This window comes from Strongyloides ratti (assembly GCF_001040885.1).
Source record: "Strongyloides ratti genome assembly S_ratti_ED321, chromosome : 2".
In the NCBI taxonomy this organism is placed as follows: domain Eukaryota; kingdom Metazoa; phylum Nematoda; class Chromadorea; order Rhabditida; family Strongyloididae; genus Strongyloides; species Strongyloides ratti.
Window position 1 is genome coordinate 3708936 of NC_037308.1, and position 27790 is coordinate 3736725.

Below are 27790 nucleotides of genomic sequence, written 5' to 3' on the forward strand. Positions count from 1 at the left end.
TAATGAAGAAATAAATATATAAAAACATTAATAAACATTTCTTCAATAATTTTCTTTTAAAAATTACAAAATTAGTTCTGGTATATATTAGATTGTTATTTCAAAGGGTTTTTGTAAAAGATGAAGAAAGGAGAATTGTATAATGGATATTAAGAAATGAAAATTACAGAGAAAATAAGCTTCTTCTCTCTAGGGTTTGAACAATCTCTTGAGGAATAGGAAGCGAGTGTTGTTGTTTTACAATTTGATAAAGATATTTATGGAATTATAAAATATATGGTTGAAAAATAGTTTATGCCGTCTATGGAGATATATAGTTGTTGAAATTTTTTTTTTTTAACTTCAGAAAAATTTTACTATCTAGATTAAATATTACATACTATTTTCTTGTATATTTAAATGAAAACTACGATAAAATATCTAATTTTTTTTTATCTAATAAGATGAGGTTTATAGAAAAAAAAACTTCCTTCTTTAAAATCCCTAATCATCCAATCAAAGGAGGGCCTTAAAGTATCTTCTTTTTTTTTAATAATGGTTCATCACTCAAAAACCCTAATTAAATTAATCTCATCTTTATGGTTGTTAAAGGCATACAAATGATTGTAAGTATACTAAACAAAAGGAGAAGATCGAAGAGATAAAGAAATTGGCTAGGGAGTACCTAGTAAAATTTTATAGGCTCACCAAACTCTCACCATATTGAAGAAAATGAAATCTATTGGGAAATAAAAAAAAATTTTGTCAACTGAATTTAATCTATCTTCCCTACACTAAAGTTATTTTTGACAATTAAACTATATCAATTACCCATAAAATACTATTAAACCTTGTTTAAAAAAGATAATTTAAATACAAAAAAAAAATTATTTTGATTTTTATTGTTAATAAATAAGTTTTTTTTTGTCATTTTTTTAAAAAAGTTTTCTTTTATTAAAAAAAAATGTCTGATATAAATATATATATATAATAATTTATATAACACCCATCTGATTTTTAGAGAATTTTTTCTGGCAATTTGAAAATGAAAAAAAATCAACTGAATTTGGATTTTGTACTTCTATAAAACTATTAACATCTGATATTGAATTTTCTGAATTTAATACACAATTATCATCTTCATTATCATGGAAATAAGTAATTGATTGGCAATCTTCATTAGTTAAACATTTACCCATACATTCTTGTATATTTGAAAACTTAAATGAATCGATTGCATAACCTATTAATATTGTTTGTTTTTTTCTAATTGGATATTTTTTTATTTTTTGACATTTTTCTACTAATGTTTCTAGATAAAAAAAAATTTTTTTTGATATAATGATTTTTTAAAACTTACCATAAAGGCAGACACTTTCATAATGATTAAAATTTTCATTTTTAATTAAATGATTACTACTCTCAAAATTAGAACCATTCTCATGTAGTTGACATTCTTTTTTAATAAAATTATATGAAAAACTAGAACATGTAATATTGAAACCTTCAAGAGAAAAATTTTCACTACATGCTTTTTGGCATTCTATTAAGTTACTTTGTTGAATGATTGATTTTGACAGATCTTCTTTTAATTGATGTCCTTCACTTTTTATATAATATAATTTTTTACCACCAGAACAGGGATTAAATATAGAAAATGATTCATAAAATGTATTATTATTATTTAATGATACTTCTTTTGTTAATTTTAATAATTTATCATTATTTAAAGTATTTTTCCAATTTTCCATTAACTCTTTTGGTATAGAATTATTTTCAGAATGAACAATAAACATTGTACTTCCTAATGCTTTATTTTTTATTTTTTTTTTATCATTTTCTTTCTCTTTCATTTTACTTTCACCCATATTACTATTCATAAATTGTAATTCTTCACTGTCAATGACATAACCATCTTCATTATTTAAATTTTTTTCTTCGTCATATATTTCTAGAAGAAAAAAAAAATGATATAAATAAATATTACAAGTTACCGAAAAAAGAAATATACAATAAATGATTAATAATATAAGAAAAAAAAAATTTTACATTAATATATAACTTACTTTTAATACAATTTCCAACACCACCATTATTTCTTAATGGAATAAAAAGATTAACTCCATTTAATTGAATACCATATTTTTGTATTAATTTTTTTTCATTACCAATAAACATATGTTTTTCTGAATCTTTATTATTCTCAATTACATAAAGATCACAAATTTTTAATTTTTTATGATATGTAATAAATAAACAATCTGAATGTGAGGCACAAAACATTCCACATTCCTTTTCTGATACATTAATTCTTCTTTCTTTACTCTTTAATGTAGTTATATAAAAATTTTCTTTAATATCAAAACATTCTAGTAAAAGATTTGAATGGTAATCTTCATCATTATATGCCCTTATTATACTTGATGGTTTTTCTTTATCAATTATAATACTTCCAAATTGTATTGGTGTAACATTATCTTTTCTTATCTCATTATTTTTCTTTTTATTTAAATAATACAAATCATTTGGATGGTAATTTAATAAATTTTCCCCAATTATCATATTTTTATTTGAGTTTAAATTTTTTAACATAACAATTTTTTCTTGTATTTTTGGATTATTAATAATATTATTTGAATTTGATGATAATATTTTTGATGTTGGTAATTGTACTGGTGCAGGTATATCAAATATATATGGTTTTTGGGTTGAATCTTTATCATATTTATCATAATAATTTTCTTCAATAATTGGTTGTATTAATGATCCAAAAGCATAATTTTTATTATTGTTATTATTATTATTATTGATAGGTAGAAGTAGATTATCATTATTAATAAATGTAGAATCATGTGTATTTTCTATTCTTTCTACCTTATTATAATTAATATTATCTTTATTTAATGAGGGCAATAAAATATTGGGTAAAGTTATTGTATTTTTACCACCTGAAATAACCTTTTTGACACTATTTTCTTCAATTCCATTAATTAAAGATTTTGTTATGAACGTTAGGTGTTGTTGAGGTTCTTTGAAGTATTTTAACATTTTAAATGAATCACGGTCATCCTCTGTCTTTATAAGTTTATATTCTTTGCTTTCTTTTGTTAATCCTTTCTCTTGAATTTCATTATTAATAGATGTTTTTAATAATGATTTATCTTCAAGTGGTGGTAATAATGTCCTCGTTAATGTTAATATACTTTTATTTTTTATATCATTATTTATTTTAGATTGTTTTTCTTTATCTGTAAATGAGTCAAATTCTTTTTCAAAAGTTTCTGTTACAGTAAATGGTAAATTAGTATTTGATTCATCAACAAAATTTGTTATTCCTCTATTTAAATTTTTTAATTCACCACTTTTTAAATACTTCTCAATAATATCATTTGAAATAGTTGTTATTTTCATTGTTGTTGATGTTACTTTATTAATATCTTCATATTGTGTTATATCATTATCAACATTAATAAGTGATGGTATTGATGCTTCATTAAAATATACACCAACTCTTTGTATATCATTATTGGTAAATTTTTTTATATGTGGTTGTAATTTTCGTATTTCATGAGATTTATAATCATACCCTTTCATATAACCCATCTTAGTAAGTGAATCATTAAGAAGAACACTAAAATTAATTTTTTTTTCCTCTTCAGGTAAATTTAAAATACTATCCTGTTTTTTGGTACTTTTATTAAAAATTTTTAATTTACCATTTTTATTAAATTTTTTACGTATTCTTTTAATAAATGCTTTCTTAATAGTTAAAGTTGTAGGTATTGATGTTACAAAAGTATTCTTCACAGTATTATGATAATCAAACATAGGCATATGTTGTAAAATGGCATTATGTTTTACTAAATCATTCAATGATGTATTATTACCTGTCCTAATATTGTATTCATAATTATTATAAATGGATGTTGAAGAAAATCCTGAAACAGAAAAATTTCCTAAAACAGATAATGTAAATATAAATCAAAAGAAATAAAATTGTCATAACATGCCCTGGTTGTTATGAAAGAGGATAAGATGAGATTAAAGAAACGTACCTCTATCTAATGATTCTTTATTATACATAACTCCTAAGATTAGTATTGGTAGTATAAAAAGTAGGATAATATTTAGAATCACCATTATTTTAAAAAGGTGACAAAAATTAAAATAAATAAAGTTTCAAATATAATATTATTTTTAATAATAAATAATCAACAAAATTAACACTGTAAAACAAGTTAAATTAATAATATAGTTTAATTATAAAAGAAAGTATTGTTATTTTTTTTTAAAAAAAAAAAAGTTAATTATACTTTATATTAGAAAAGAAAACAATTGGTTTTGTAGGTATAATTAAATGACCCTTAGTCAAACTAATTAAGTTGTTCATATCTTTTTTTGTCATTTTTATAAATAAAATATTTCTTAATAATATAACGGTATAATTTCTTAAACAATTTTTTTTTTCCACTTTATAATAATAATATATATAAAAAAAATATGTAACAATAAGAAATATAGATAAAATAATATTAACAATATGTCAAGGAAAATCTTTAAATTAAAACTAATTAAAAAGTTTATAATGAGGAAATTAATATTATATAATAATATTTTATATTAATTGCAAGCATTAATAATGTCTTTTTAAAAATTGATAAGAATAAAATTTAATATAAAATAATTAGAAATAATATATGAGAAAATTTCTTCAATGACCTGAATCAATGTCTAACTAATGAATTGTGAGGAATGAAAAATAAAATATAGGAGGATTTTATATCTTTTTATTTGAATAAGAGTTAAACGTCAATTAATAAGTAGTGTTATCATAAAAATTTTTAGACATATGTACTTATGTATTTTACAATACCATTTTATAATAAAATATTAAAATATATAACATAATTTTAATAACCAAGATATATTAATTTTTCATGATATATTATAAAAAAAAAAGCTAATATAAATTTTTTATAATATATAGATATTGAAATAAATAAAAAAAAATATAGGTGTATGAAAATGAAACGATGACAATCTATTATTAAAAATATGAAAAAAGAATTATTTTGAAGTGGTTTAATATATAAAATGATTTGAAAAATTTTGATTTTCTTTGTTGTTCCAAAAAGTAGGTAACAAATATTCATATATTTCAATTACTTTACATGATATATATTATATCTTTTTACTCCAAATACATAATAAAGGTATATATTTAAAATTTTATAATAAATATACAAAATATTATAATATATCTTTCTTTAAAATAATTGACATCTATTTATTTGAATGTTTCTAATTTTTAAGTAAACTTTCATTCATTAAATAAATATTATAAAATTAATGGAAAGACATTTAATTGTTGATTGTAATCATTGTTCAAAAAACATTTTGATTTATTTAAATTTAAAAATGAAAAATTACTTTACCACATAGTATTAAAAGATGTATGAGAGGTGTCTTCTTTAAGTGATAAATGGTAACTAGAATAGACTTGAGAATAGGAACACCCTAAACGGTGATTTATGTTCTTATATTTATGACAAAAAAAAGTTTCCTAAGGACAAAAATTTTTATAAAAAAAGAAAAAAGACAATTTTAACGGCGCTTATTAAAAGAAAGTAAAATTCTTCAGGACATTGTTAAGAATACTTTAACTTGTATACTTCAAAATTTTTTTACAACTTCCTTATAATATATACATCAATCTCCCTCATTGATATCGGTATTTATTACATATTGAAAGGAAAGGATCATGTATTAATATATGCTTAAAGTTATTTCCTTTTTCACACACCTCCTTTAACTATTCCGGACACCCCTTTGTCGGTAGATGAACTTTGATTGGAGTGTTACATAAAGTCATTAGCTAATTAGTCATTTCATTTACAAAGATATTTCATATTATTTTAATACTATTATATAATAATTTTTTTAGATAATCACTTTATTGTCAAAACAAATAACTTTTTTTTTTTACTTTTACTTATATATTATATGTTTTATTATATTTATAAATATATTTTTATTGATAGTTATTTTTTAATAATCATATATCATATTACTAGTATTTAAAAAACTTTTTTTTAACTATTCTTACATCATATTCAAGTAATTATTTAATGTATTTACAAATTAACATAATAACAATATTATTTTTCTAATATTTTATTAATCTCTCCTCCACCAGTCGTCATAATCCACAAAATTTATAACAGATTCATTCAGTGATGGGTGTTGTATACATATCTTCAAATTGGCCATATGGTAATAAGTGTGAGAATAAGGTGAAGACATTTTTTCTCAATTATAGTATCTTTTACACTTCCGCTCCACCCTTCATAGATATTTGTTAGATAATAATCAACATCATAAAATCAAATTGTTTTCTATTACTTTTTCATTAACAAGTTTATTCATTTTACATCTAATTACTTTCAGTGAACTTTTATTATTTAATATAATTCTATACAAAAAAAAAATTAATATAAAAAAAAATATATCATGACATCATATTTTAATAATCAGATTCTTGGTCTATTTCTTCAACAACAAAATCATTACCTTAATTTTGTTCAAAATAATACTCCTTTATTTCAACCTATAATTGATGGATTACCTATTGTTAAAATTCCTAATAATTTTGAAAAAAATATTATCAATTCAAATTTAAGTTCACCAGAATCAATATTAAGTTTGGAGGAGGATACAAAAGAAAATAAGCAAAATATTAAAAGGGTAACTGATTTTACAAAAATTACAAGACTTCTTGATATTCAAAATGAATCTAAAGAAAATGAAAAAATTAAAATTCAAGAAAGTGGTAATAAAAGAAAACGTAAGATGTCATCAGGTAACAGTTCAATATCATCTAAATCATCACTAAGCCCAAATTGTTCCTGTCCTATATGTGGTAAAGGTTTCTCAAGACATTGGCTTCTTCAAGGACATATACGAACACATAGTAAGTTTATTTTTTAAAAACTTTTTTATTTTAAATATTTATAATTTAGCTGGTGAAAAACCATTTAAATGTACTGTATGTAATAAGGCATTTGCTGATAAGTCTAATCTTAGAGCTCATATTCAAACACATTCAGGAGTAAAACCATTTGAATGTCATCGTTGTGGTAAAAGATTTGCATTAAAAAGTTACCTTTCTAAACATGAAGAATCAAGTTGTGCAAGAATAAATTTTAAAATAATACCAAAGAATACAAATTTTATTCAAAATTTACCTTTCACACACCCATATATGCCTAATGAGATGTCATTAAATATTTCTAATTTTCCTCTTCTCTTTCCACCACATTCAAGAATTTAAATTAAATTATAAAAATATTATCATACTACATTTTAACAATGAAACATTTTTTTTTTTTTTCATATTTAAAGAATGTATTTAATGTATCAATAAAGTGCCATATATACATAAACATTAAATTTTATATTACAGTATACCTGTTGTATTACTAAAAAAAAAACAACATATTGTTTCAATATACTTTAACTACTATTAAAAAGTAACATTTCAATTAAATTAAGTAACTTTTTTACTTATAATTTTATTATCTCTTTGTTTAAAACTTTTAACCACACGCCAGTTAGACTCCACCAAAGCGGTATGTTTTCTTTAATATGTCACAACATTAAAGTATACCCTCACACCATAAAGTAGCGTTTTTTAAATGAGGTATAAGAATATTTTAAAAATTTATTAGATTAAAAAAGTTGATTTCTCACTTTTAGATTGAATATTTAATTATGATTTGAGAATGTATGGTAAAATTTATTCAATTATAATTTGATTTATCCATTAGAATTTATTTATATTGATTTATAAATAAATTTTTTTTTTGTTATTGATAAAAATAAAAATTATTTTTAAAAAAAAAATTAAAAAATAGATATTGAAAAAATTTTTTATGTAAAATGTTTACAATTTTTTTTATTTTGTAATAGATAAAGAAAAAAAAAATATGACTGTTAGACTATAAATATTTATATTAAAAATAGTTCTTTTATAGAAAAAAAAATTTTATTTATGTGTTATAATATTAAATAGTAACAAAAGTGTATTCAAAGTTATCTATTTATAATAAATTCAATTGAAATAATTAACAATAATATGAGACTGATTATGCTAAAAAGTGAAGGTATTTATCAATATTATCCGGTTTCAACTATACAAAATTTAAATTCCTCTACTATTGTTACAATATTATGTAATAAAAATATATATTTTAAAATTTTTGTAATATTATAAGTGACAATATATATACATATATATTGTTATTATTATTAAATATTTATATATTAATAATATTTGATATTTATTCTTTTTTTTTTCTTTTAATATACCACAAATATTGAAACGAATGTCAACATGAAATATGGTAAAAAAGTTATGGACATGAGTAAAGAGGAACTTTATCTGGTTTATTCTGCTATAAGTAAACTAAAATATCCAAAACTTGATGTTGATGATGTACAGGAAATTATTATTAAATGGTGAGCCTTTTTTTTGTGACATAATCTATTAATATTTCAATGTAATCCTATTTAGGTTACTTGAAAATAAATTATCAATCAAACATATATTTTTTTTTTATCAAGATGAGGAAGAATCATTTCCTCACATATACTTGTTATCTAGAAACTCTGAGGTACCCTGTCAGTGTTGTTCTATTACACCAACATCATATCAAGAATTTAGACAAGAAAAAAATAAAGCAATTATTAATTCTACAAAAAAAGGTAATAAAAATTATATATATAATTTCTAATTATTAATTATGTAATATTAGAATTTTTAGAAGAAAAAAAAGATAATTTAATGAAAGAACCTATAAAAACAGATGTTAATAATGTGCCAAAACAACAACGGGAAAAGAAATCAGATATTGTTTTATCTCCTAATGAGTTAATAAAAATAAATGAAAATAATACTATTACAAAATCTGGTAACACAACAAAAATTACAGCTGTCACTGAACAACCAAAAGTTGGTGAACATTTAAAAAATATTAATATTGAAAAAGAAAAAAATAATAAAAATAATAATGGTTGTTGTATGTGGTGTAGAAACTTTTGTACTACGTGTAAAGCTGAATTTGGTAAATGTTGTATTGATATTATGGGAAATATTTAATTATATAATTAAATAGAATTTTAAAAAAAATCCCATGTTATAAAAAATATCGTTTCTATATTTGTAAAAATATGATAAAAATTAAAATATGATAATTAATAAAATTAGAAGTTTTTTTATTTATAATCTTACATAAATTTTCATTTTTAATTAATATATTTAATTAAAACACATTTACAAAAATTAATATACATATATTTTATAAAAGTAATGTTGGTATACCATAAAACACAACTGTACCTGCTGTTAAATAACGTAATCTAACTGATTCCCTTGCTTGTACCATATAATAAGTTATCGTTTTTTTGTTTTTATCATTTCCATCTTTATTATTATTCTTGAATGCTTTAAATATACATTCAAAAAATTTATTTATTTCTCCATCTGTAACAAGCATCGTACATCCAAGTATACCAGGTCCTGAAGAAATAAAATAATTTTCTACCATATCTAAATGTGAATAACCATTTGAAGAAGGTCCAAGTTTAACACTTGAACAACCCATAAGTATAGCTGCAGAACGAAATTTTTGTTCTTTTAATGCAATTCTAAAAACTTGTTTGCCATTTCCATGTCCAATATATACTAAAAGATCTTTCTTTGATGTAAATTCTTTCACAATTTCTGGTTGAGGCCATTGACCTTTTATTCCTTCCCATTTCATATTTTTTAATAAATTCAACATCCAATCCTCTGTGTCCTTTAAATCTCCTTTGGGATTAATAATATAATACGAATTATCAGTATTTAATTTATTTATAACATTATTTTTTAATAGTAATGCATAATTCATTATTGAAGGCATTCGGGCAATCATTGGACGATAATTAAAAAATGAAACCATTTCCCAAGGATATAATGAAAGTTCATTATCAAGAATAAGAGTGGTAAAAATTTCTTTTGGACATTCAATCATTTGAGAAGAAGCTAAATTTCGAAGAAATTTAGATGGAAGGTATCCAGCATTTTTCAAATCACGTGTAATTTTTGAAGATAAACTTTTAAAGAGTGACGACAATGATTGAATAATTTGAGAATTCATTGGATATATAGTGGTAATATCCTTTAAAATATTTTGAAAGTCAGATAATGTTAAAAAAGGAATGGCTGATGCTATACTTATTGCTACACTAGTTGGATAATTAGCTTTCTCTAATGCACCAACAAAAGACATAAAACATGATGAAAATGGTAATTCTGTGTATGGAAGTAATAAAAATGCCATTGAACCTAGTACTTCACTTTGAATTTTTTTACATATATATTTGTATGAATCCTCCAAAGAATATCTAACAGACCAAAATACACGTCCAGATACCTGTCCACTTTCTTTTGTTAATTTATCATGAACATCTAAAAATTTTTGATGTATAGTATTAAAATAATTTGCATGAAGTTTTTTTAATGGTATAACAAGAGGTTTTATATTTCGATGAAGTTTCATTAACCATAAAACATTGTCATCATCCATAAATAATTGAACAACAGTTGAATTTGTAGGAAAATAATTGGTTACATGAGATTTAAATTCTTTACGTGATGAAAAGTAATAATTAAAAGAACCGGTAGAACTTATTAATGATCTTGTTGCAATACCCGTACATTCAGTTACAATCCATGCTATATCCCATTCATCCATTTCTGCAATATCATAAATTCTTAATAAACTAGATAAAATAAGTTTTTTGTTAGTAACATCCATAAAACGTAAATTGGAAGTAAAAATATCAAAAATTTCTTTGACTTTTTCTTTCAACATTACAAGTAGTTTACCATTACAATATTTTCGTAAATTTAAATAATTTAAATCACCCGTTGGAGAAAGACGTAAGTTGTTGAAAGCAATAATATAATCAATAACAGCTTGTTTATTGATATTTACTGTTTTATTGAAAGCTTTAACGATAGCGGCATCATTTTTACTTAATTCTTTTGTAATACTATTTACTTCTGCAGAAATTATTTCATCTAAAACTAATTCAATTCCGTTCATAATATTAAGTGGACTAGCATAACAAGAATTTGGTATAACCATATACGACCTTAATGAATATTTTTTACAAATAAGTGAACATGAAATTTTCATGTTGTGAAATTCTGAACAGAAAACAGATATTTGTAACCTTACTTTTTTTAATAATGATTTAACAATTTGACTATCAAATTGCCCAGAACTAGTAGTTATGGCTTTTATTATAGCTCCACAAAATAAATAACTACTATTTTTTGATGCAATACCATAAACGGTTGATTCAGAAGTATGACCCACTGTTTTCCACCATTCTTTATTGTAAAGATTTGTCATTTCACACCAACTTTCAGAATAATTCACTGAAGATTCAACTATTGATGATGAGTTATTCTTTTTTTGTTCTAGTAACCATTTTGAAAAAAGTCTTTCTTGTTCCATTAATTTATTTGATGAAAAATTTTTACATCTTTGACAACGACATAAATTTCTATGAAACTTAACATTTAAAGTAGAATTAAAAAGATTTCCACATTCAAATTTCTCAAAAGAATCATCACTAGCAGATAGATAATCATAACTTGAATCATAAATTGAATCTTCAGATATATTTTTATTTGGTGATGGTGGTTTATTTTCAATTTGACTTGTATCCTGATTATCAAATGTATTTGATGATAAATATATTAAATCATAAATACGTGGATTGTTATTAACAAGAAAATCTGACATACCAATAGTATTCATTATAGATAGGAATCTGTACTGACATCCAACACGTAACGCAGAAGTAACTAGTTGTAAACATTTAATATTACATTCTTTGATTCTTCCAGAATCTTGTAACATCCTTGAATATAATAAAGATTCTTCAAAAAGAAACGATGTCACAGCAACTGCACTGACAAAGTTATCATTCTTTCCATTAATATCAAAATCCATTGGTACATTATTAGTGGCTGAATTTTTGTAGTAATAATATAAAATGGATGGAAGTAATTTATCAGAAATTTTTGCACGTAATTTTAAGTAATTATCAGTAATACCATCATCCTCATTATCAAGCATTTTTAAATATATTTTACAAAGTAAAAGAGGAACCTGAATGTCATACATCATAATTGATAAAGGTCCTTTTGAATTAAATTCTGCTTCAACCTTCGAAATAGAATCCAATAATTTTTGACAATTTTCTTTTGCAGAAATACCATGACATTCAACATAAATACTATAAACTTTATATATAATTAAATAATTTTTAGTAGGCAATTTGTAATTTTGAATCGTTCGATTTAATTCATTTAAAATTTTTGTAAGCAAACACAAATCATTAGTTATAATACAAATTTTTAAAATACAAGTTAAAGTTGTGAAATCACGCGAAAATATATCAAAAACCATTTTAAAAAGATCTATTGCTTCTTTATAATATCCATGTAACATATATATTGCTCCTAATGTTCGTATCAATGCAATTGACTTTCCATAAATATTTTTATCAATACTATCTTTATTTTGTAAAAGTAAAGGAAATATTTCTGATTTTACAGTAGTATATAATCCTTCTAATTTTTGTATAATATTAATTTTATTTAATTCCACCAAACATCTTTTTACAACATCTAACCAAACTTCATTATCAATATCATTTTCTATAAAAAATAATGCATCTTTATATATGGGACAATGACTGGTAATATTAAGTATCTGTAAATATTGATAAAATAAATTAAATTTTCTTAAATTTTACCTTTTTGATGACAACAGTTTTTGCATTCCATTGATCTTTCATATGTTTATTTGCATATAAAACAAGTTCACTTAATTTATCATGAGCTGTTTTAATTTTTGAGGAGCTAGAAGTGGTATTTTTCATAACTTTAAAAATGTTGCAATTTATAAGAATAATACCTTTAATTAGAAATTTATATGAATAAAGCTTCACACATTTTTCGCTTTAAGACCCAGCCGCCAGATTTTGGAAAAAAGTATGACCATATATATATGTGTATACATATTTTGTTAATCATGTGTTTCAAAGAAAAATTTAAATTTTTATACATCAATTGTTGATTTTTGATTAAAGATTGATATAAAAAGGTATAATTTTAATTTTTATAAATAACTTTTATTTGATGATGGAGATTAATTCACGTAATGGATTACGTATCATTGGTATGCGTCATAGTGAACGTTTAGATCATGTTTATCCAAGTTGGTTTAAAGATTTAAAAAATTCTTCTGATTATGAAACATTTGATGCAAATATGCCATTTGAAATTCCAAATAGAGATAATATGTGTGATTTTGAAGAAGATACAGTATTAACATTATTTGGTACCTTTCTTGCACAGTTAACAGGAAAAGGATTAGGATTATGTGGATCAACTCCAGATTATATTTATTGTTCTCCAGCACTTCGATCTATTCAAACTGCTATTGGAGTACTAGATGGTTCTGGAAGTGGAGCAAAAATAAAAATTGAACCAGGTTTATTTGAAAATTGTACTCTTTATCAAAATAAAAGAATTCCAACATTTATGTCATTAGATGAACTTTCAAATGCTGGGTTTACAGATGTTGATTATGAATATAAACATAATTGGGATTTAGATGATGTAAGTTATAAATAATAATAATTTGAATATACATATCTTATTATAGTTATTTCCAATTGAAAGGAAAGAAAATGATTATATTAAACGTTTCAATGAAACAGTATCATTTATTCAAAAAGAACATTCTGGAGAGGATGCAGTGATATTACTTGTTGGTCATGCATCAACAGTAGATTTACTTTTAAATTATTACTATGAAAGAGAAAAACCATATGAAGAAAAGTATTTATTAAAGATAGGTGAATATATTCCATACTGTTCAACTATTGGTTTTGATCAACAAAAAACAAATAAGAAAAATTTTGTCATAAATACGAATGCTTCAATGCCTTATACAAAATATAATTTTACTACGCAATATGATTATAGTTTTGTTTATCGTGACATTAAAGAATTACGACATTTAATTCCGTCTACCAAATCAAAACAATATAATTGATAGGATGATAAAAATAAATCTAGGGTATAAAAATTTTTATGATAACCATAAAATAAAAACTTTGGTATGTTTATTATATATGTATGTATATATCATTCTTTCTAACTATATTATTGAATTAATATTATATTTAATAATAATTTGTCAAGTTTATTAAGTGCTTCTTGTGTTTAGATAAGGTATAAAATAAAATATATTTTATGATAAAAATTAGGCTTTAAATTTTTTTCTTTTTAAATATTTTCAAACTATATATATATAGTTATGGTATTGTTAACTATATTATTTTATAATGTATTGATAAAAATATTTTATCTGAATAATAAATGATAAAAATTTCGGTGAATTGTTATAAAGCATATATATACAAATTACGTTGTGAATTTGACTAGCAGGTGAAAGATGTTCGGACTGCACAAACATAAAACTTTTTTTTGTTTCTTTAAATATTATAAAATGATGATAGAAAATTTAATAAATATTTAAATAGGTTTTTGCAAATATGTATGAGCTTCATTTTTGACATACTTTTGAAGATTTTTTATGGTATTCATTAAAAATGATTTGGTACCCGATTTAATCAAATTAGCTGGAACTTTTCCTTTAATATTACTATTGAAAATCCATTCATAAAGAGAACAATTGTCATTTATTTTTGAGATCCTCATTAAATTAACACCATTCTCACCTCGAATTAATTTTCCTGTAGTATCAGGAGGTTTTATTGCTGATTTAACACTTACAAATATTCCATTAAAAATATCTTCTTCACGATTATAAGTAATTCTTCTGACATCCAGAAAATCTCTTGATGAAATATGACCTAACATAGCAGGAGCACTTATTGAATAAACAATTTCTGTACATTCATCAACAAATAATAATTTTTCTGTTGATTTTATTTGATTGTTATATTTTATTTGATCCATCCAAACAATTTGATAAAGAACAAATGTATTTGTGTCGCAGGTTGTTTTAACATAATAACTATTATTTTCATCACTATATGATATAAAAATATTTCCTTCTGATAGAACTTTCCATGTATGTATTTGTTTCCATAATTTGTCAGCTTTATCTTCAGCTACTGTAACTGCATATTGATAATCTTCTATTTTCATATCTTCTGTATCACTTCCTTGAACAATTGATTCTGCCTTTTCATCTTCTTCTGAAGAGACATCTCTTGCCGTTCCAAATGCATCATCATCAGTAATATAACTATTATGATTTACCCTATTTGGTAAATTATTACTACCACCAATTCTTCCCATATTATTATCATTTTCACCAAATTGTGTTGATTGATAATATGCTTGTCTTTCTCTATTTAAAACTCTAAATGGCATTAACCATAATTCAAACCAGGCAACAATAAATGTAGAAACAATAACTAAATATGCTGGTAATGACCCGTTACTTTTATTAAAAAAAAATAAAACTTTAATAGCAATAAAGATAGTTGTTATAGATGTTGATAATGCAACTGGACCCCAATGTCTTATCCAACAAATAGCATATGTTGTAAGGAGAAATGTCATACGTAAAAATGCCACAAATACTACATCAAATAATGATTTTTCAAAAAATTGTGGTTTAAAAAGATTTATTTCATCAAAAAAAACTTTTGCCCAATCAGAATCTCCTTGTGATACCTATAAAAATATAATAAAAAAAAATAATAATAAAGAAATAATATAATATAAATAAATAAACATACAGTAGATAATAACCATAAAACTGTTGTAAGGCAAAAATCGAAAACAGAAACAATTAAAAATTTTCTTCTATCTTTTCCCATACTATGATCTTCGTCAAGCAACGGGTCTAAGAGTGAACTCCTTCTACTATGAATAGCCATGTCTTTTTGATTATCTCTGTTGCTATCAATTGATCGATTTCTGTCTTCTAATTTTGTTTTATTCTTATTATTTTGTCTTGATAAATTACTAAATTCCTTTTTTTTATGAGTCACTGATGTAGGATGATTATAATTAGAAGAATATGATAAGCCTAAAAAAGGCTTGATTTCTTTTTTAGAAAGATTCTGAAAATGTAACGATTCCATTGAATGTAATTGTTAAACATATGTAATATGAAATGATATATAAATGTGGGTCAATAAATGGTAAGAGAAAACACATAAGCATACAGATTGGGTCCAACAGTAATTGAAAAAGATAAGTTGAAAAGAAGATATGAAATGCCGTCTTATCATTTTTTATATTTATATATAGTATTTAAAAACTATAAACAATTATCACGATAAAAAAATATATATATAATTTAAAATTATTTAATATTAATTTATTAAATAAAATTATATATAATTATAATAAAAAAAAATTAATTATTAATATACTTTTACCTATTTAAAGTAAAGGTAAATAGTAATAATGTAAATTATATAGCATAATATACATACAAACATAAATAGTATATTGATTTTGTTAAGAAAAATTTTATAATCATACAAAACTAGAAAGAATTATTCAATAACTACCAATAGTAGACAAAAGATAATCGTTTGTTTTTTTTTTTCTCCTTTAAATTAAAAATGTGACATTTGTCCACCTTGTTTTATGATTAAAATATATTTAGTTGTATTTTAAACTATTTATATAAAAAGAAAAAAAAAATTGTATATATTTATTTATTTATTTTCACATAATTTTTATTTTATATAAATAATAATTTTTAAATAAAAATATAATACAAAAAAATTACTTAATAATTATAATGGCTAAATTTGCTTTTCTTTTTTTTGAAATGATGAAATTATTATTTACATAAAAATTTTAAAAAAAAAATTTTTTTTAATGTAAAAGTACAAAATAAGTATTAAAATTTTTTAGTACATAAATTAATGAAATGTTAAATAAATATTAAAAATTTTCAATAATTAACAGATGTTTAAATAATATGATTAAGAATTAAAAGATTCACTTAGACAATAAAATGTTTGTAAATAATTAGAAGATAAATAAACAATTGTTATAAATTTAAATTCCAAATAATAATGAACTTTTTCTATTAATAAAATAATCAGGGACAAAGAATATGAATGATGAAATAAAAATTTCACATATACAAATAGACATAATGAGGAGGGAGAATAAATAAAATATATATTTTAACATTAGAAATTATTTATTATGGTATTGAGTAGTGAAAATTTGTAAATACTTTTAAACCTCACATTTTTATATATATATAACTTGATATTTTATTTTATAAATATATATATACTTTTAACATTTTATAATTTTATTTTAAATAAAAAAAAGTATATATATATATAAAAAAGAAAGTAAATAACATCTCATCAGGAATCCCGCATCCTTACAAAGCATACTATCTTAACTAGGCACATATATTACTTATTCACTCTTTTCTATATATTCTTTAAATTTGCCACACTTTTTATATATTGATTGTATTTTATATTTATTTATTTTAATAACAATTATTCATTTATATATATATATAAAAAACGAAAAAAAAATAATTAAAAAAAATATATATATTTTATTATTATTATTAATAATTTAATAAATCATTAATTATTAATTATATAAATAAATATTAAATTGCAATTTTTTTTTAAACATTTATTTAAGTTGAAATTGAACTATTATAATTAAATTTTTACATAGATTAATTTAATATTTATTTAATATAAAAAAAATATTTTATTAGAAAAATTTGGATTTCTAACTCACTGTTAATTTTACCAATATAATTATATCATTAAAGTTTATATATTATAAATTTAAATAATATCTTTAAATTTTTTTTATATACTATTTTTTTAAATAAAAATTTACTAAATTGAATACCAAAAAGCTATAAAATAGTTATAATCCAGGAGCTAAAGATTAAATAGATACCTTTCAATTTAAAGTAACTTAAATAATTCACAAAAATTATTATATATGAATTATATTCTTTTCATTTAATTATTCAGCTGGTATCTCATTCAACTATATTATTAAAGCAGTTGGTAAAAATGTATGTAATCTATTGAAATATATAAATTTTAAATAGCCCTTAAAACACAATGTCATAATTTAACATTATATTTTATTTATAAAATAATTCTTGTATTATTACTAGGTTATAGTATACACATATCTTAGATCACTGAATATATATATTATTTTTTTTAAAAAAGTAGATATTTTCAAAGAGTACTTTTTTATGACTACTTTCAATCTTTTTTTTTTTATTTTATTTTTAGCTATTCCATTATATAAATTATATTTTTTTAAATAATATATTATATAAAGAACTATAAGTAAAATTAGTTTATTTTAAAAATATTACATTTTTCATTAAACATACTGTATATATATAAATATTATTTTTTTTTATTTTGCAAGTTTTTATCATATTACCAAACATTTTCATACTATTTATTATAATTTATATAAAAAAAAAACTAATAATTATTTTAAAAAAACTGTATAACTTGTATATAAAAATTTATCTATAACATTATTTATATTAGTTTAATATTTCATAAGTTATCATTTTATAGTTATAATATTTCTACATATAACATAACTAAAATGAAAAAAAATATGATATTTTTTTGGATAAAAATATTATTTTTGAAATTGAAACTACAGTATCTAATGAATAAATTCATTTTTTTGTTAAAAAAAATTACTCTATAAAAGAAATGTTTATTAAAAATTTTTTTAAAAATATTTTTTATGGAAATAGTTTAGATTATGTATAATCAAAATTTAAATTTTATCCTATGAATTTTATGTAAAAATTTATTATTTTATATTTAATATCATTCAATCTAATATTTAAAAGATAAAATGAAATAATCTCTATTTAAAGATATTTTTAATTTTAGATATTGATATTTTAACTGGAAAAAAAAATAAAAGTATTTTTCTATATTTATAATCTATATTAATATTGAAATATGAGAAGTAGTCGAAAGTATCAACCTTTAATTATATTATGTATTGGTATTTTAATTGGTATTTTAATAGGTATGATGTTAACGGTTAATGATGGCAAAATTTATGTTCCCACATCCTTGGAAGATATTGAAAAAAAATTTTCTAGTGAAAATTATAAACAGATAAGTGCACAAGGAGGTTATATTGATGATGGTAGTATTAAAACTGATGATAAAGAAGGCCCAGAAAGTATATTTCGTTTTCATCTTAATGAATCTATTCATGAAAGAGGTATATTTAATGATTAATACAAAAAAAAAATATTAAATTAATTTTTAAACATTATTATTTTATAGGTAAAATAAATATTGCAGATAAATTATCTAAAAAAGTTAGAATATTTTGTTGGGTATTAACAGGAAAACAAAATCATCAGAAACGTGCTATTCATGTTAAAGCTACATGGTTAAAAAGATGTAATAATTATGTTTTTATGTCATCAGAAGAAGATCCCTCACTTCCTGCAATAAATTTAAATATTAGTGAGGGAAGAAATCATTTATGGGCAAAAACAAAAGCAGCTTTTAAATATTTATATGATAATCATTATAATGATTATGATTGGTTTATGAAATCTGATGATGATACTTTTGTTGTAATGGAAAATTTACGATTTATGTTATTATCACATTCACCCTCTGAACCTATATATTTTGGATGTAAATTTAAACCATTTACTAAACAAGGATATATGTCAGGTGGTGCTGGGTATATTTTAAGTAAAGAGGCTTTACGTAAACTTATAACTGAAGGTTTACCTGATCCTAAAAAATGTAAACAAGCTGAAAGTGGAGCTGAAGATGCAGAAATGGGAAAATGTTTAGAAAAAATTGGTGTTAAAGCCGGTGATTCAAGAGATGATTTAGGACAACATAGATTTTTACCATTTGGTCCAACAAGTCACCTTGTAATGAAAAAAAAAGATCCTAAATTTTGGTTTTGGAGATACATGTATTATCCAATAGAACAAGGAGCATCTTGTTGTAGTGATTATGCTATTGCCTTTCATTATATCAATGCAAATGCAATGTATGAATTAGAATATCTTATCTATCATTTAAAGCCTTTTGGAATGGTACCTAGTTTGGCTGAAAAATTTATCTTAGAGGGATATGATCAAAAAATTAATGAATTAGAAGATAAGATGATTAATGCTGCATATGAAATGTCAATTTTAACTGAGGGTAAAGATGATGCCTTTCCAAAAACATTAGATAATCTTAAAAGTTTAATGAATGAAAAAGCAAATACTGAGTCAAAGGAAAAAAAATAAAAAAAAATAATTTATTTTTTTCTACAAATTTAGCTCATTATGAGTTATATTGCCAAAAGTTGCCATACATCATCTTCATTCCGTGTATAGCTTTTTATGTAGTAAAATTAAAATGTAGTTTAATTATCAATTATTCTGTTAAATAATATATATATATAAAGTAATATTAAAAATAAACATTTATTTATTAATATAATTTCTAGTTAACTTACTCATTTAAATAATAATCAAATTTTTTATATAAATCAGAATCTACAAGAAAGTTGTTTTTTTCTTTAATATAAATAGAAACTGAATAATAATTAAATATTTTTTAAATTAATTTACTGTAGTTAAATTTTTTTAAGTAAATAAGAAATTACATATTTTTATAATTCTACAAAAGATATTAAAACAAAGAAATGGAAAACGAATACCGGTCGTGTAATCTTATAGTGATAATTAATAAAAAAAAAAAAAAAAAGTCTTATATAAATAACTTTGTTTTATATTAAAAGAGTCATATTTTTTATCTCATCAATGATAAAATTTCAAAGTATTATGTTTAAATGATACTATTAAAATAATATACTATGAAATATTTAAATATTGAAACTAATACAAATATTTCATATTAAAAAAAAAGACACTTTTTTTTGAAGAATTTTTCAAGACATTAATATTACTAGCAAAACTTACTACAAAATATTTATTTCTTTTAAACCACACCCATAAACAAAGTACATCATTAAAGTGTTGACAGGAGTCAGCGATATTCCAATTTTTTAGATATACAATTTGTTTGTCAAATTTTTTTATTCAATTTTTAGCTAAAAATGTCTGGTCGTGGTAAAGGAGGAAAAGGTCTTGGAAAAGGTGGTGCAAAACGCCATCGTAAAGTTCTTCGTGATAATATTCAAGGAATCACAAAACCAGCTATTCGTCGTCTTGCACGTAGAGGTGGTGTAAAGCGTATCTCTGGACTTATTTATGAAGAAACACGTACTGTTCTTAAATCTTTCTTGGAGAACGTTATTCGTGATGCTGTAACATACTGTGAACATGCTAAAAGAAAAACTGTTACAGCCATGGATGTTGTTTATGCTCTCAAAAGACAAGGAAGAACACTTTATGGATTTGGAGGATAACTCTTTTTAAACATTTATTGATTGCATCTCATCCTATCTTGTGATTTACTTTTTGTTATTGTGTTTTTAAACACTATACATGTAATTTTTTTTTTCTCGAATAAACATTTTTTTTTTTTGTAAATAATTGTTTACATATTTTATTTATAATATAATTTTTTTTTTATAACAAATCAATGTAATTATTAAAAATAATATAAATTTATATTAAAAATGGGACATTAAATGTTATCAATCACCAATGTTTTCTGTGCCTTTTTTAGGCATTAAATTAGTTGGTATATTTGGTAAGACTCCTCCCTGTGCAATTGTAACACCTGACAAAAGTTTATTTAATTCTTCATCATTTCTAATAGCTAATTGTAGATGTCTTGGATTGATCCTTGTTTTTTTATTATCTCTAGCTGCATTTCCTGCTAACTCAAGAACTTCAGCAGCAAGATATTCAAGGACGGCTGCAAGATATACTGGTGCTCCAGCTCCAACACGTTCAGCATAATTTCCTTTCCGTAACATACGATGAAGTCTTCCAACAGGGAATTGAAGTCCAGCACGACTTGAACGTGATTTTGATTTTCCAGAAGATTTAGCTTTACCTCCTTTACCACGTCCCGACATTTCTTTTAATTATTATATAATTCTGTAACAAAAAAAAAATTATTGTATATATAACCTATTATATATGAACAATATGAATTAAATGAAATAACTATCTTTTGTCTTTAAATTTTCGTTTCAAAAGATATATTACATCATTTTCAGTCACCTGATATTTATTTGGAACCTTCATTTTATGACTAATAAAAGCGTAATGATTTCTAAAATTTTTATACACTCCCTTTCATATTATACATGATATTTTTGTACTTTTTTATATTAAAATAAACTTATATCAATAAATTTTCTATTTATATATAATTTTTTTTTTTTTAAAAATATATAAAATTATTGTAGTTTTGTTATTATTATTTTTAGATATGCCTCCAACAACAGCATCTAAAGGTAAGAAAGCTGTTAAAAGTCAAAAATCAACAGTTCATAATGATAGAAAAGGTAAAAAAAAAACAAGAAAAGAAACTTATTCTGTTTATATTTATCGTGTTTTGAAACAAGTTCATCCTGATACAGGAATTTCTTCAAAAGCAATGTCTATAATGAATTCATTTGTAAATGATGTCTTTGAAAGAATAGCCAGTGAAGCATCTAAATTGGCTCATTATAATAAAAAATCAACTATTTCATCGAGGGAAATTCAAACAGCTGTAAGACTTATTCTTCCAGGAGAATTAGCTAAACATGCTGTATCTGAAGGAACAAAAGCTGTTACAAAATATACAAGTTCTAAGTAAACATTAATATTTAAATTTTTTATTATTTTACATTTTTTTTTTCATATATGTTTTATATTACTTTTACAAAGGTGATATATTAGTGATTAATCATAATTATTTATAGGACAAAAATTAATCAACAAAATATTTTATTTTTTACTAAATATTTTATCATATGAAATAATTTCTTTTGAGGTACCGTTAACTTTAAAAAAAGCATGCTCTTTTAAATTTTTTAGGGAAATTCTAGTTTCAGGATTACAATCTAATGTCTCTACAATAACATCGTGAATCTCTTTACTTAATATTTTTTCTTTATGTTTATCAAATATACCTTCATCATCTTCGTCTACAGTACTTGATGAATCAATAATTTTTGGCCGTGTTCCACAATATTTTTCATATAACATTTCTAACTCTGACATATCACTAAATGGAGTAAATCCATTTATCATTGTACATATTGTAATACCTAAACTATATATATCACTAATACAATGATATCCAACAAGATCTTGTTTTAGGACTTCTGGTGCAAGATAATTAAGACAATCTTTTAATAAATCTGGATCATACTCATTAATGTTGTCACTTTTACGAATCCAATGTTTTTTGGTATTTAATGAAACAGCTGTATGAAAACCAGTAAGTTTAACATTTCCATTTTTATCAATAAGAATATTTGGGCACATTATACTTCTATGGACAATTCTTTTTCCTGCTAAATATTCAATTGCGTTAAGTAATTTAAAAGAAATATATGCTACAGCTTTCTCAGGTAATCCAAAATTATAATCTTTATTAATTATTGTATCAATATCAATATCACCAGTAAGATTTTTATAATGAAATTCAATAGTCATATCTTCTGGTATAATTATATCAGATGGTAATAAAATTCTTTCATGTTTTAATCCATTAAATAATTCTTCAAGTTCTTTTTTTAATGTTTCTGGTTTAGTATTTTGAAGGTTTAATGTATCAATCCTCGAAATATTAATCCCTTTTTTATTTTGTAAATAGTTAATTTTTATAGGAACAATTTGATAACGATGAAAATTATGTGATGACATAACTATAAATAAATAAGAAGTACTAATTAATATAAAATTTAAATAATTTTTTTAAATATATATATATGTATACAATATATGTATATAAATGTAAATAACATTTGTAATAAATAAAATTAATTGTGTTTTTTTACATTAGAAACTTTTTATTAAAAATTTAATTTTCAAAAATAATTTTTTGAAAGTCATTTCTCTTTTATATATATAGGATATAGAAAAAAAACATTAATTATAGTATGACGATAAAATTAATACATCTCCCAAATATAAGCTATCCTTTTACTAGTTGGAGTTTTAGGAATAGAATATCCTTTTGGTTGATAATAATATCTGTCATGTGACATTACATTCGGCATTGTAAATGACATACCATTCGGCATTGGTGATTGTATTGGTGTTCCAGGTAAACTTGGATAGTTCATTGGAACTGTAGTAGGAGTCATTTCATAATAATTGGTGCCAGCACCTTGATTATTATCTATACAATCATTAAATAAAGATTCAGCTACTTGTCTTGATACATGCTGATTTTCATCTTCCTCTGCTATTGACATTCTTTTTAATAATTCTAAAGTTTGACTATTACGTTTTTGGTTTTTATCTTTTCGACTATGTAAATTTAATGGAGAAGGTTTTGGTTTTTCATCTTTGGATGTTGGTGAATCAAGAAATTTTTCAAAAGCTCTTGTAAATGTTGGTGTTGGAGGAGCAAAATAATGTGGATAAACAGGACCTTGGACAAATGAATAATGATTTGAATTTCCATCAAAAAATGCAGAACCATTTGACGGATGGTTAGGAATGCCTTGAGGTGTTGGTGGTTGAGATGGAAAAAAATATCCAGGTTGTGGCATTGAATTATGTCCTCCAATCATAAGATTTGGTGATTGTGGTACTAATGTAAATGGACTTCTTGGAGGTGGGTTATCAATAGAATGTAATGGAGCTGGATAAAATGGAATCATTGAGATTGATTGTGGTGGTGGTGGTGGAGGTGGTTGACTCATAACCAATGGTGTTGGAGGTTGAACAAAACGTTGACGCCTATTTTGACTCCTTATTTCATTACTATTGTTAATATTTTGTTGAATATTAGTAAGAGAATTGTTATTGTTATTATTACTAGTAGTATTATTGTTACCATTTGTATTGTTATGTTGTATTTTTTGAATGTTAGTACCACTACCTCTTAATTCCAATGTCGAATGAGCATATGTACATTTATCTCCTTTTCGACATCCTTGTCCAGATTTAGCTTCTCGGCACATTCGTGTTTTATAAACAGAACGTGGATGTGGAAGTCTCTGACTGGAGTCAGAATTTCTTGTAATTAAACATTTTTCTTTTTGTACTTTTTTAAAATCAGAATATACATGAACTATTTCAGTTGCTGCAGAAGTATATTTTCCCAGTTGTCCCCATGTCAATGAATCATTTTGATCCTTATCTAACTTATCTAATTCAATAATAATATCAAAAGATTCTTTAAGTCGCCTTAAATTAAATGAATCTCCACTCTTAGATATCAATGCCATCAAATCGTCTACAAGACTTTCAAAAGACATTGGCAGTAAAAGCCTATCAATAATACTTTGCATATGACATTTATGATCTTGGTCACCATATAACAGTGAACTCCATTGTTCTGGTGAAATTCTAATACCAGCTTCTAAAGCAATTTGAACAATTTGAGCATCATGTTCTGCTCGTAAACTAGGATAATCACGAAATTCTTCTCGAAGTCTCATCAATGAACTTTTACCCTCTCTTTTAATAACCGTAAAACAACTGGCTCTATAAAGAAGTTGAACAACATGCCCAACAGATGTCTTTGATATTTGTGGATAGTCAGCTGTTAGCATCTGAACCGCATATAATACAAGATTCTTACGTGAAATTTCAGCTCCTTGTTCTAGTGTTAAACATACTAATTTTAATATATCTTCTTGCATAGCCGGTCCCAAAAATTGTGCTCCACGTTGTCTGACAGCACACCATAATTGTGTTGAAATACTATATGGATTTTGTAACTTAGAAGAAAATTCATTAATAATTCTCTCAACTAAACTTTTAATTTGCTTGCCAATCTGAGATCTTCCTTCTTTTTCCATTAATTGACAAGAAACCAGCTGAATTATTTTTTTTTGTACCTGTGTCGATAAAGTTTCACTCCAAATAGCACCACCTTTTTCGCAGTCAACTCTCCTTAAAAAGGAAACAATTTCAAAAAAATTCTTTTCAACAATTTTTTTTTCTTTTTTATCAACATCATCCTCTAAAATAGGATCTTTTACATCATCGACATAGTCAAAGATAATTTTAAGCAAAGCAACATTAACAGGATATTTTTTAACGTTGTCGAAATGTTGCTTAAAAGTTCCAAAACATTCACATATTTTTCCATCTTCATCCAAAGCACGATTTATACATTCCTTACAAGTGATATGACCACATAATAAATTAATAGGCAATCTGGCTTTAGAAAATATAGTAGAACATACAGCGCAGCACAATACCTCTGCCCACGTGTTTGAGGATACTGATTTTGCCATTACATTGATGAAGTGTTAACACCTAAAAACAGAGTGCATTAAAATAAAATAAAAAAAAGAAATGCAGCTGTTTGACGCAAACGAGATTTTAAAAAGAATTATGAATAAAAATATAATCAATGAAACTTAATCATTAGTGATGATATTACATAACGGTTAAAAAAAACTATTATAAGCAGGTAGAGTATTAAAACAAAAAGTATAATAGTTGTTGAGGATATAATTTAGTTAAAAATGTATAACAAATATTTTTGATAACAAACATAACAATTAAAAAAAATTTTTTTTTGTTCAAAATGTTACTGTTTTGTAATTGGCAAATGAACAAAAGTCATTTGACAAATTATTGGAATGTCTAGGATTAAAATTTGTCCTCTTAACATTAAGATTCCTTTCCGCTACATCTTCCATAATTGCTCCAGTACATAATAATATTTTGCAATCATCATTTTTTGAAAGATATTTTAAACTCCTCGAAACTGCTGTTAAACACTCATCAGAAAGATAAGGTGGGTCAGCGATTATATAGTCATACTTCTCTTTATGGGAAATATCTATATTAAGAGGATTATTAAAATCATAAAAGGAATATTCTTCTGGAAATTGTTCACCAAAACGTTTGTCAAATTCAAATAGATGTACAGATATTTTTCCATCGCGATAAGAATTAGTTTGACGAAAAAATCTCATCAATGTTGGAGAAGATACCAATGCAATTTTTCCACCTCTCTCTCCAAGAGCTTCTATAGCTTCATTAACTAGTTTCTCAGCTGTTTCATCACTATACCAAAATTGGCTTAGCTGTAAAAAAAGAATGATTATAAAATTAGTTAAAAAGATAGGGAAGTGATATACACACATATATATAATATATAATATCATATGACATTTAATGCGTTATAAAGTAAAATTCCCTGGAGATTTTGAAATTAAACTAACCTTCCAATTTTCTGGAACAGGTTCTGTCTCTGGTGGGATAATATTTTTTTGTTCTTCCAAAAATTCTCTCAATGCCGCTAATGTAGTAGCAGATAATTGTGGCATGTCATCATCTTCATTCATGATAATGATAAATGTTGTTTACTTTGTCAGTCGGTGTTGCGTAGGTTGAAATATATATATATAATATATATATATATATATATATAGTGCAGCAGAAATAAAATTACTTGTTTAATCAGTAGGATATAATGTTTTGAAATCGTTAAATAATACAATATTTAGCAAAGACTTTAATTAATATTTTTTGTTGATAATATGCCTTCCTTCCGTATAAAAACCAAATTTGAA

The 27790-nt window shown here is 23.2% G+C and overlaps 13 protein-coding genes across 13 annotated transcripts; 6 read left to right on the plus strand and 7 right to left on the minus strand.

Moving 5' to 3' along the window:
- Positions 1 to 974: 974 nt before the first annotated feature.
- On the minus strand, positions 975 to 4062 carry SRAE_2000118100 (PAN-1 domain and Apple-like domain-containing protein; the record flags this gene model as incomplete). Its single annotated transcript, XM_024652102.1, has 4 exons — positions 975 to 1291; positions 1340 to 1930; positions 2046 to 3935; positions 4035 to 4062. 4 exons carry the CDS (start codon positions 4060 to 4062, stop codon positions 975 to 977), a joined length of 2826 nt encoding a protein of 941 aa, XP_024505713.1.
- Positions 4063 to 6489: 2427 nt separating this feature from the next.
- SRAE_2000118200 (Zinc finger, C2H2 domain and Zinc finger C2H2-type/integrase DNA-binding domain and Zinc finger, C2H2-like domain-containing protein) lies at positions 6490 to 7309 on the plus strand (the record flags this gene model as incomplete). Its single annotated transcript, XM_024652103.1, has 2 exons — positions 6490 to 6949; positions 6999 to 7309. 2 exons carry the CDS (start codon positions 6490 to 6492, stop codon positions 7307 to 7309), a joined length of 771 nt encoding a protein of 256 aa, XP_024505714.1.
- Positions 7310 to 8371: 1062 nt separating this feature from the next.
- On the plus strand, positions 8372 to 9136 carry SRAE_2000118300 (Hypothetical protein; the record flags this gene model as incomplete). The annotated part of the gene is made up of 3 exons (XM_024652104.1): positions 8372 to 8496; positions 8552 to 8742; positions 8793 to 9136. The coding sequence occupies 3 exons, from the start codon at positions 8372 to 8374 to the stop codon at positions 9134 to 9136; spliced, it is 660 nt and encodes a 219-aa protein (XP_024505715.1).
- A 199-nt stretch (positions 9137 to 9335) lies between these two features.
- Positions 9336 to 12981, minus strand: SRAE_2000118400 (Separin; the record flags this gene model as incomplete). Its single annotated transcript, XM_024652105.1, has 2 exons — positions 9336 to 12812; positions 12856 to 12981. The coding sequence occupies 2 exons, from the start codon at positions 12979 to 12981 to the stop codon at positions 9336 to 9338; spliced, it is 3603 nt and encodes a 1200-aa protein (XP_024505716.1).
- A 259-nt stretch (positions 12982 to 13240) lies between these two features.
- SRAE_2000118500 (Protein UBASH3A homolog) lies at positions 13241 to 14162 on the plus strand (the record flags this gene model as incomplete). The annotated part of the gene is made up of 2 exons (XM_024652106.1): positions 13241 to 13723; positions 13770 to 14162. 2 exons carry the CDS (start codon positions 13241 to 13243, stop codon positions 14160 to 14162), a joined length of 876 nt encoding a protein of 291 aa, XP_024505717.1.
- A 482-nt stretch (positions 14163 to 14644) lies between these two features.
- Positions 14645 to 16230, minus strand: SRAE_2000118600 (LD23890p; the record flags this gene model as incomplete). Its single annotated transcript, XM_024652108.1, has 2 exons — positions 14645 to 15817; positions 15883 to 16230. 2 exons carry the CDS (start codon positions 16228 to 16230, stop codon positions 14645 to 14647), a joined length of 1521 nt encoding a protein of 506 aa, XP_024505718.1.
- Positions 16231 to 19104: 2874 nt separating this feature from the next.
- Positions 19105 to 20417, plus strand: SRAE_2000118700 (Glycoprotein-N-acetylgalactosamine 3-beta-galactosyltransferase 1; the record flags this gene model as incomplete). Its single annotated transcript, XM_024652109.1, has 2 exons — positions 19105 to 19375; positions 19441 to 20417. 2 exons carry the CDS (start codon positions 19105 to 19107, stop codon positions 20415 to 20417), a joined length of 1248 nt encoding a protein of 415 aa, XP_024505719.1.
- An 815-nt stretch (positions 20418 to 21232) lies between these two features.
- Positions 21233 to 21544, plus strand: SRAE_2000118800 (Histone H4 family and Histone core domain and Histone-fold domain-containing protein; the record flags this gene model as incomplete). The annotated part of the gene is made up of 1 exon (XM_024652110.1): positions 21233 to 21544. The coding sequence occupies one exon, from the start codon at positions 21233 to 21235 to the stop codon at positions 21542 to 21544; it is 312 nt and encodes a 103-aa protein (XP_024505720.1).
- A 231-nt stretch (positions 21545 to 21775) lies between these two features.
- Positions 21776 to 22162, minus strand: SRAE_2000118900 (Histone H2A domain and Histone core domain and Histone-fold domain-containing protein; the record flags this gene model as incomplete). Its single annotated transcript, XM_024652111.1, has 1 exon — positions 21776 to 22162. One exon carries the CDS (start codon positions 22160 to 22162, stop codon positions 21776 to 21778), a length of 387 nt encoding a protein of 128 aa, XP_024505721.1.
- Positions 22163 to 22521: 359 nt separating this feature from the next.
- On the plus strand, positions 22522 to 22893 carry SRAE_2000119000 (Histone H2B family and Histone core domain and Histone-fold domain-containing protein; the record flags this gene model as incomplete). Its single annotated transcript, XM_024652112.1, has 1 exon — positions 22522 to 22893. One exon carries the CDS (start codon positions 22522 to 22524, stop codon positions 22891 to 22893), a length of 372 nt encoding a protein of 123 aa, XP_024505722.1.
- A 131-nt stretch (positions 22894 to 23024) lies between these two features.
- On the minus strand, positions 23025 to 23948 carry SRAE_2000119100 (Putative serine/threonine-protein kinase STE20-like; the record flags this gene model as incomplete). The annotated part of the gene is made up of 1 exon (XM_024652113.1): positions 23025 to 23948. One exon carries the CDS (start codon positions 23946 to 23948, stop codon positions 23025 to 23027), a length of 924 nt encoding a protein of 307 aa, XP_024505723.1.
- Positions 23949 to 24196: 248 nt separating this feature from the next.
- On the minus strand, positions 24197 to 26500 carry SRAE_2000119200 (Roquin-1; the record flags this gene model as incomplete). The annotated part of the gene is made up of 1 exon (XM_024652114.1): positions 24197 to 26500. One exon carries the CDS (start codon positions 26498 to 26500, stop codon positions 24197 to 24199), a length of 2304 nt encoding a protein of 767 aa, XP_024505724.1.
- A 291-nt stretch (positions 26501 to 26791) lies between these two features.
- SRAE_2000119300 (N(6)-adenine-specific DNA methyltransferase 2) lies at positions 26792 to 27562 on the minus strand (the record flags this gene model as incomplete). Its single annotated transcript, XM_024652115.1, has 2 exons — positions 26792 to 27301; positions 27440 to 27562. The coding sequence occupies 2 exons, from the start codon at positions 27560 to 27562 to the stop codon at positions 26792 to 26794; spliced, it is 633 nt and encodes a 210-aa protein (XP_024505725.1).
- Between the last annotated feature and the right edge of the window lie 228 nt (positions 27563 to 27790).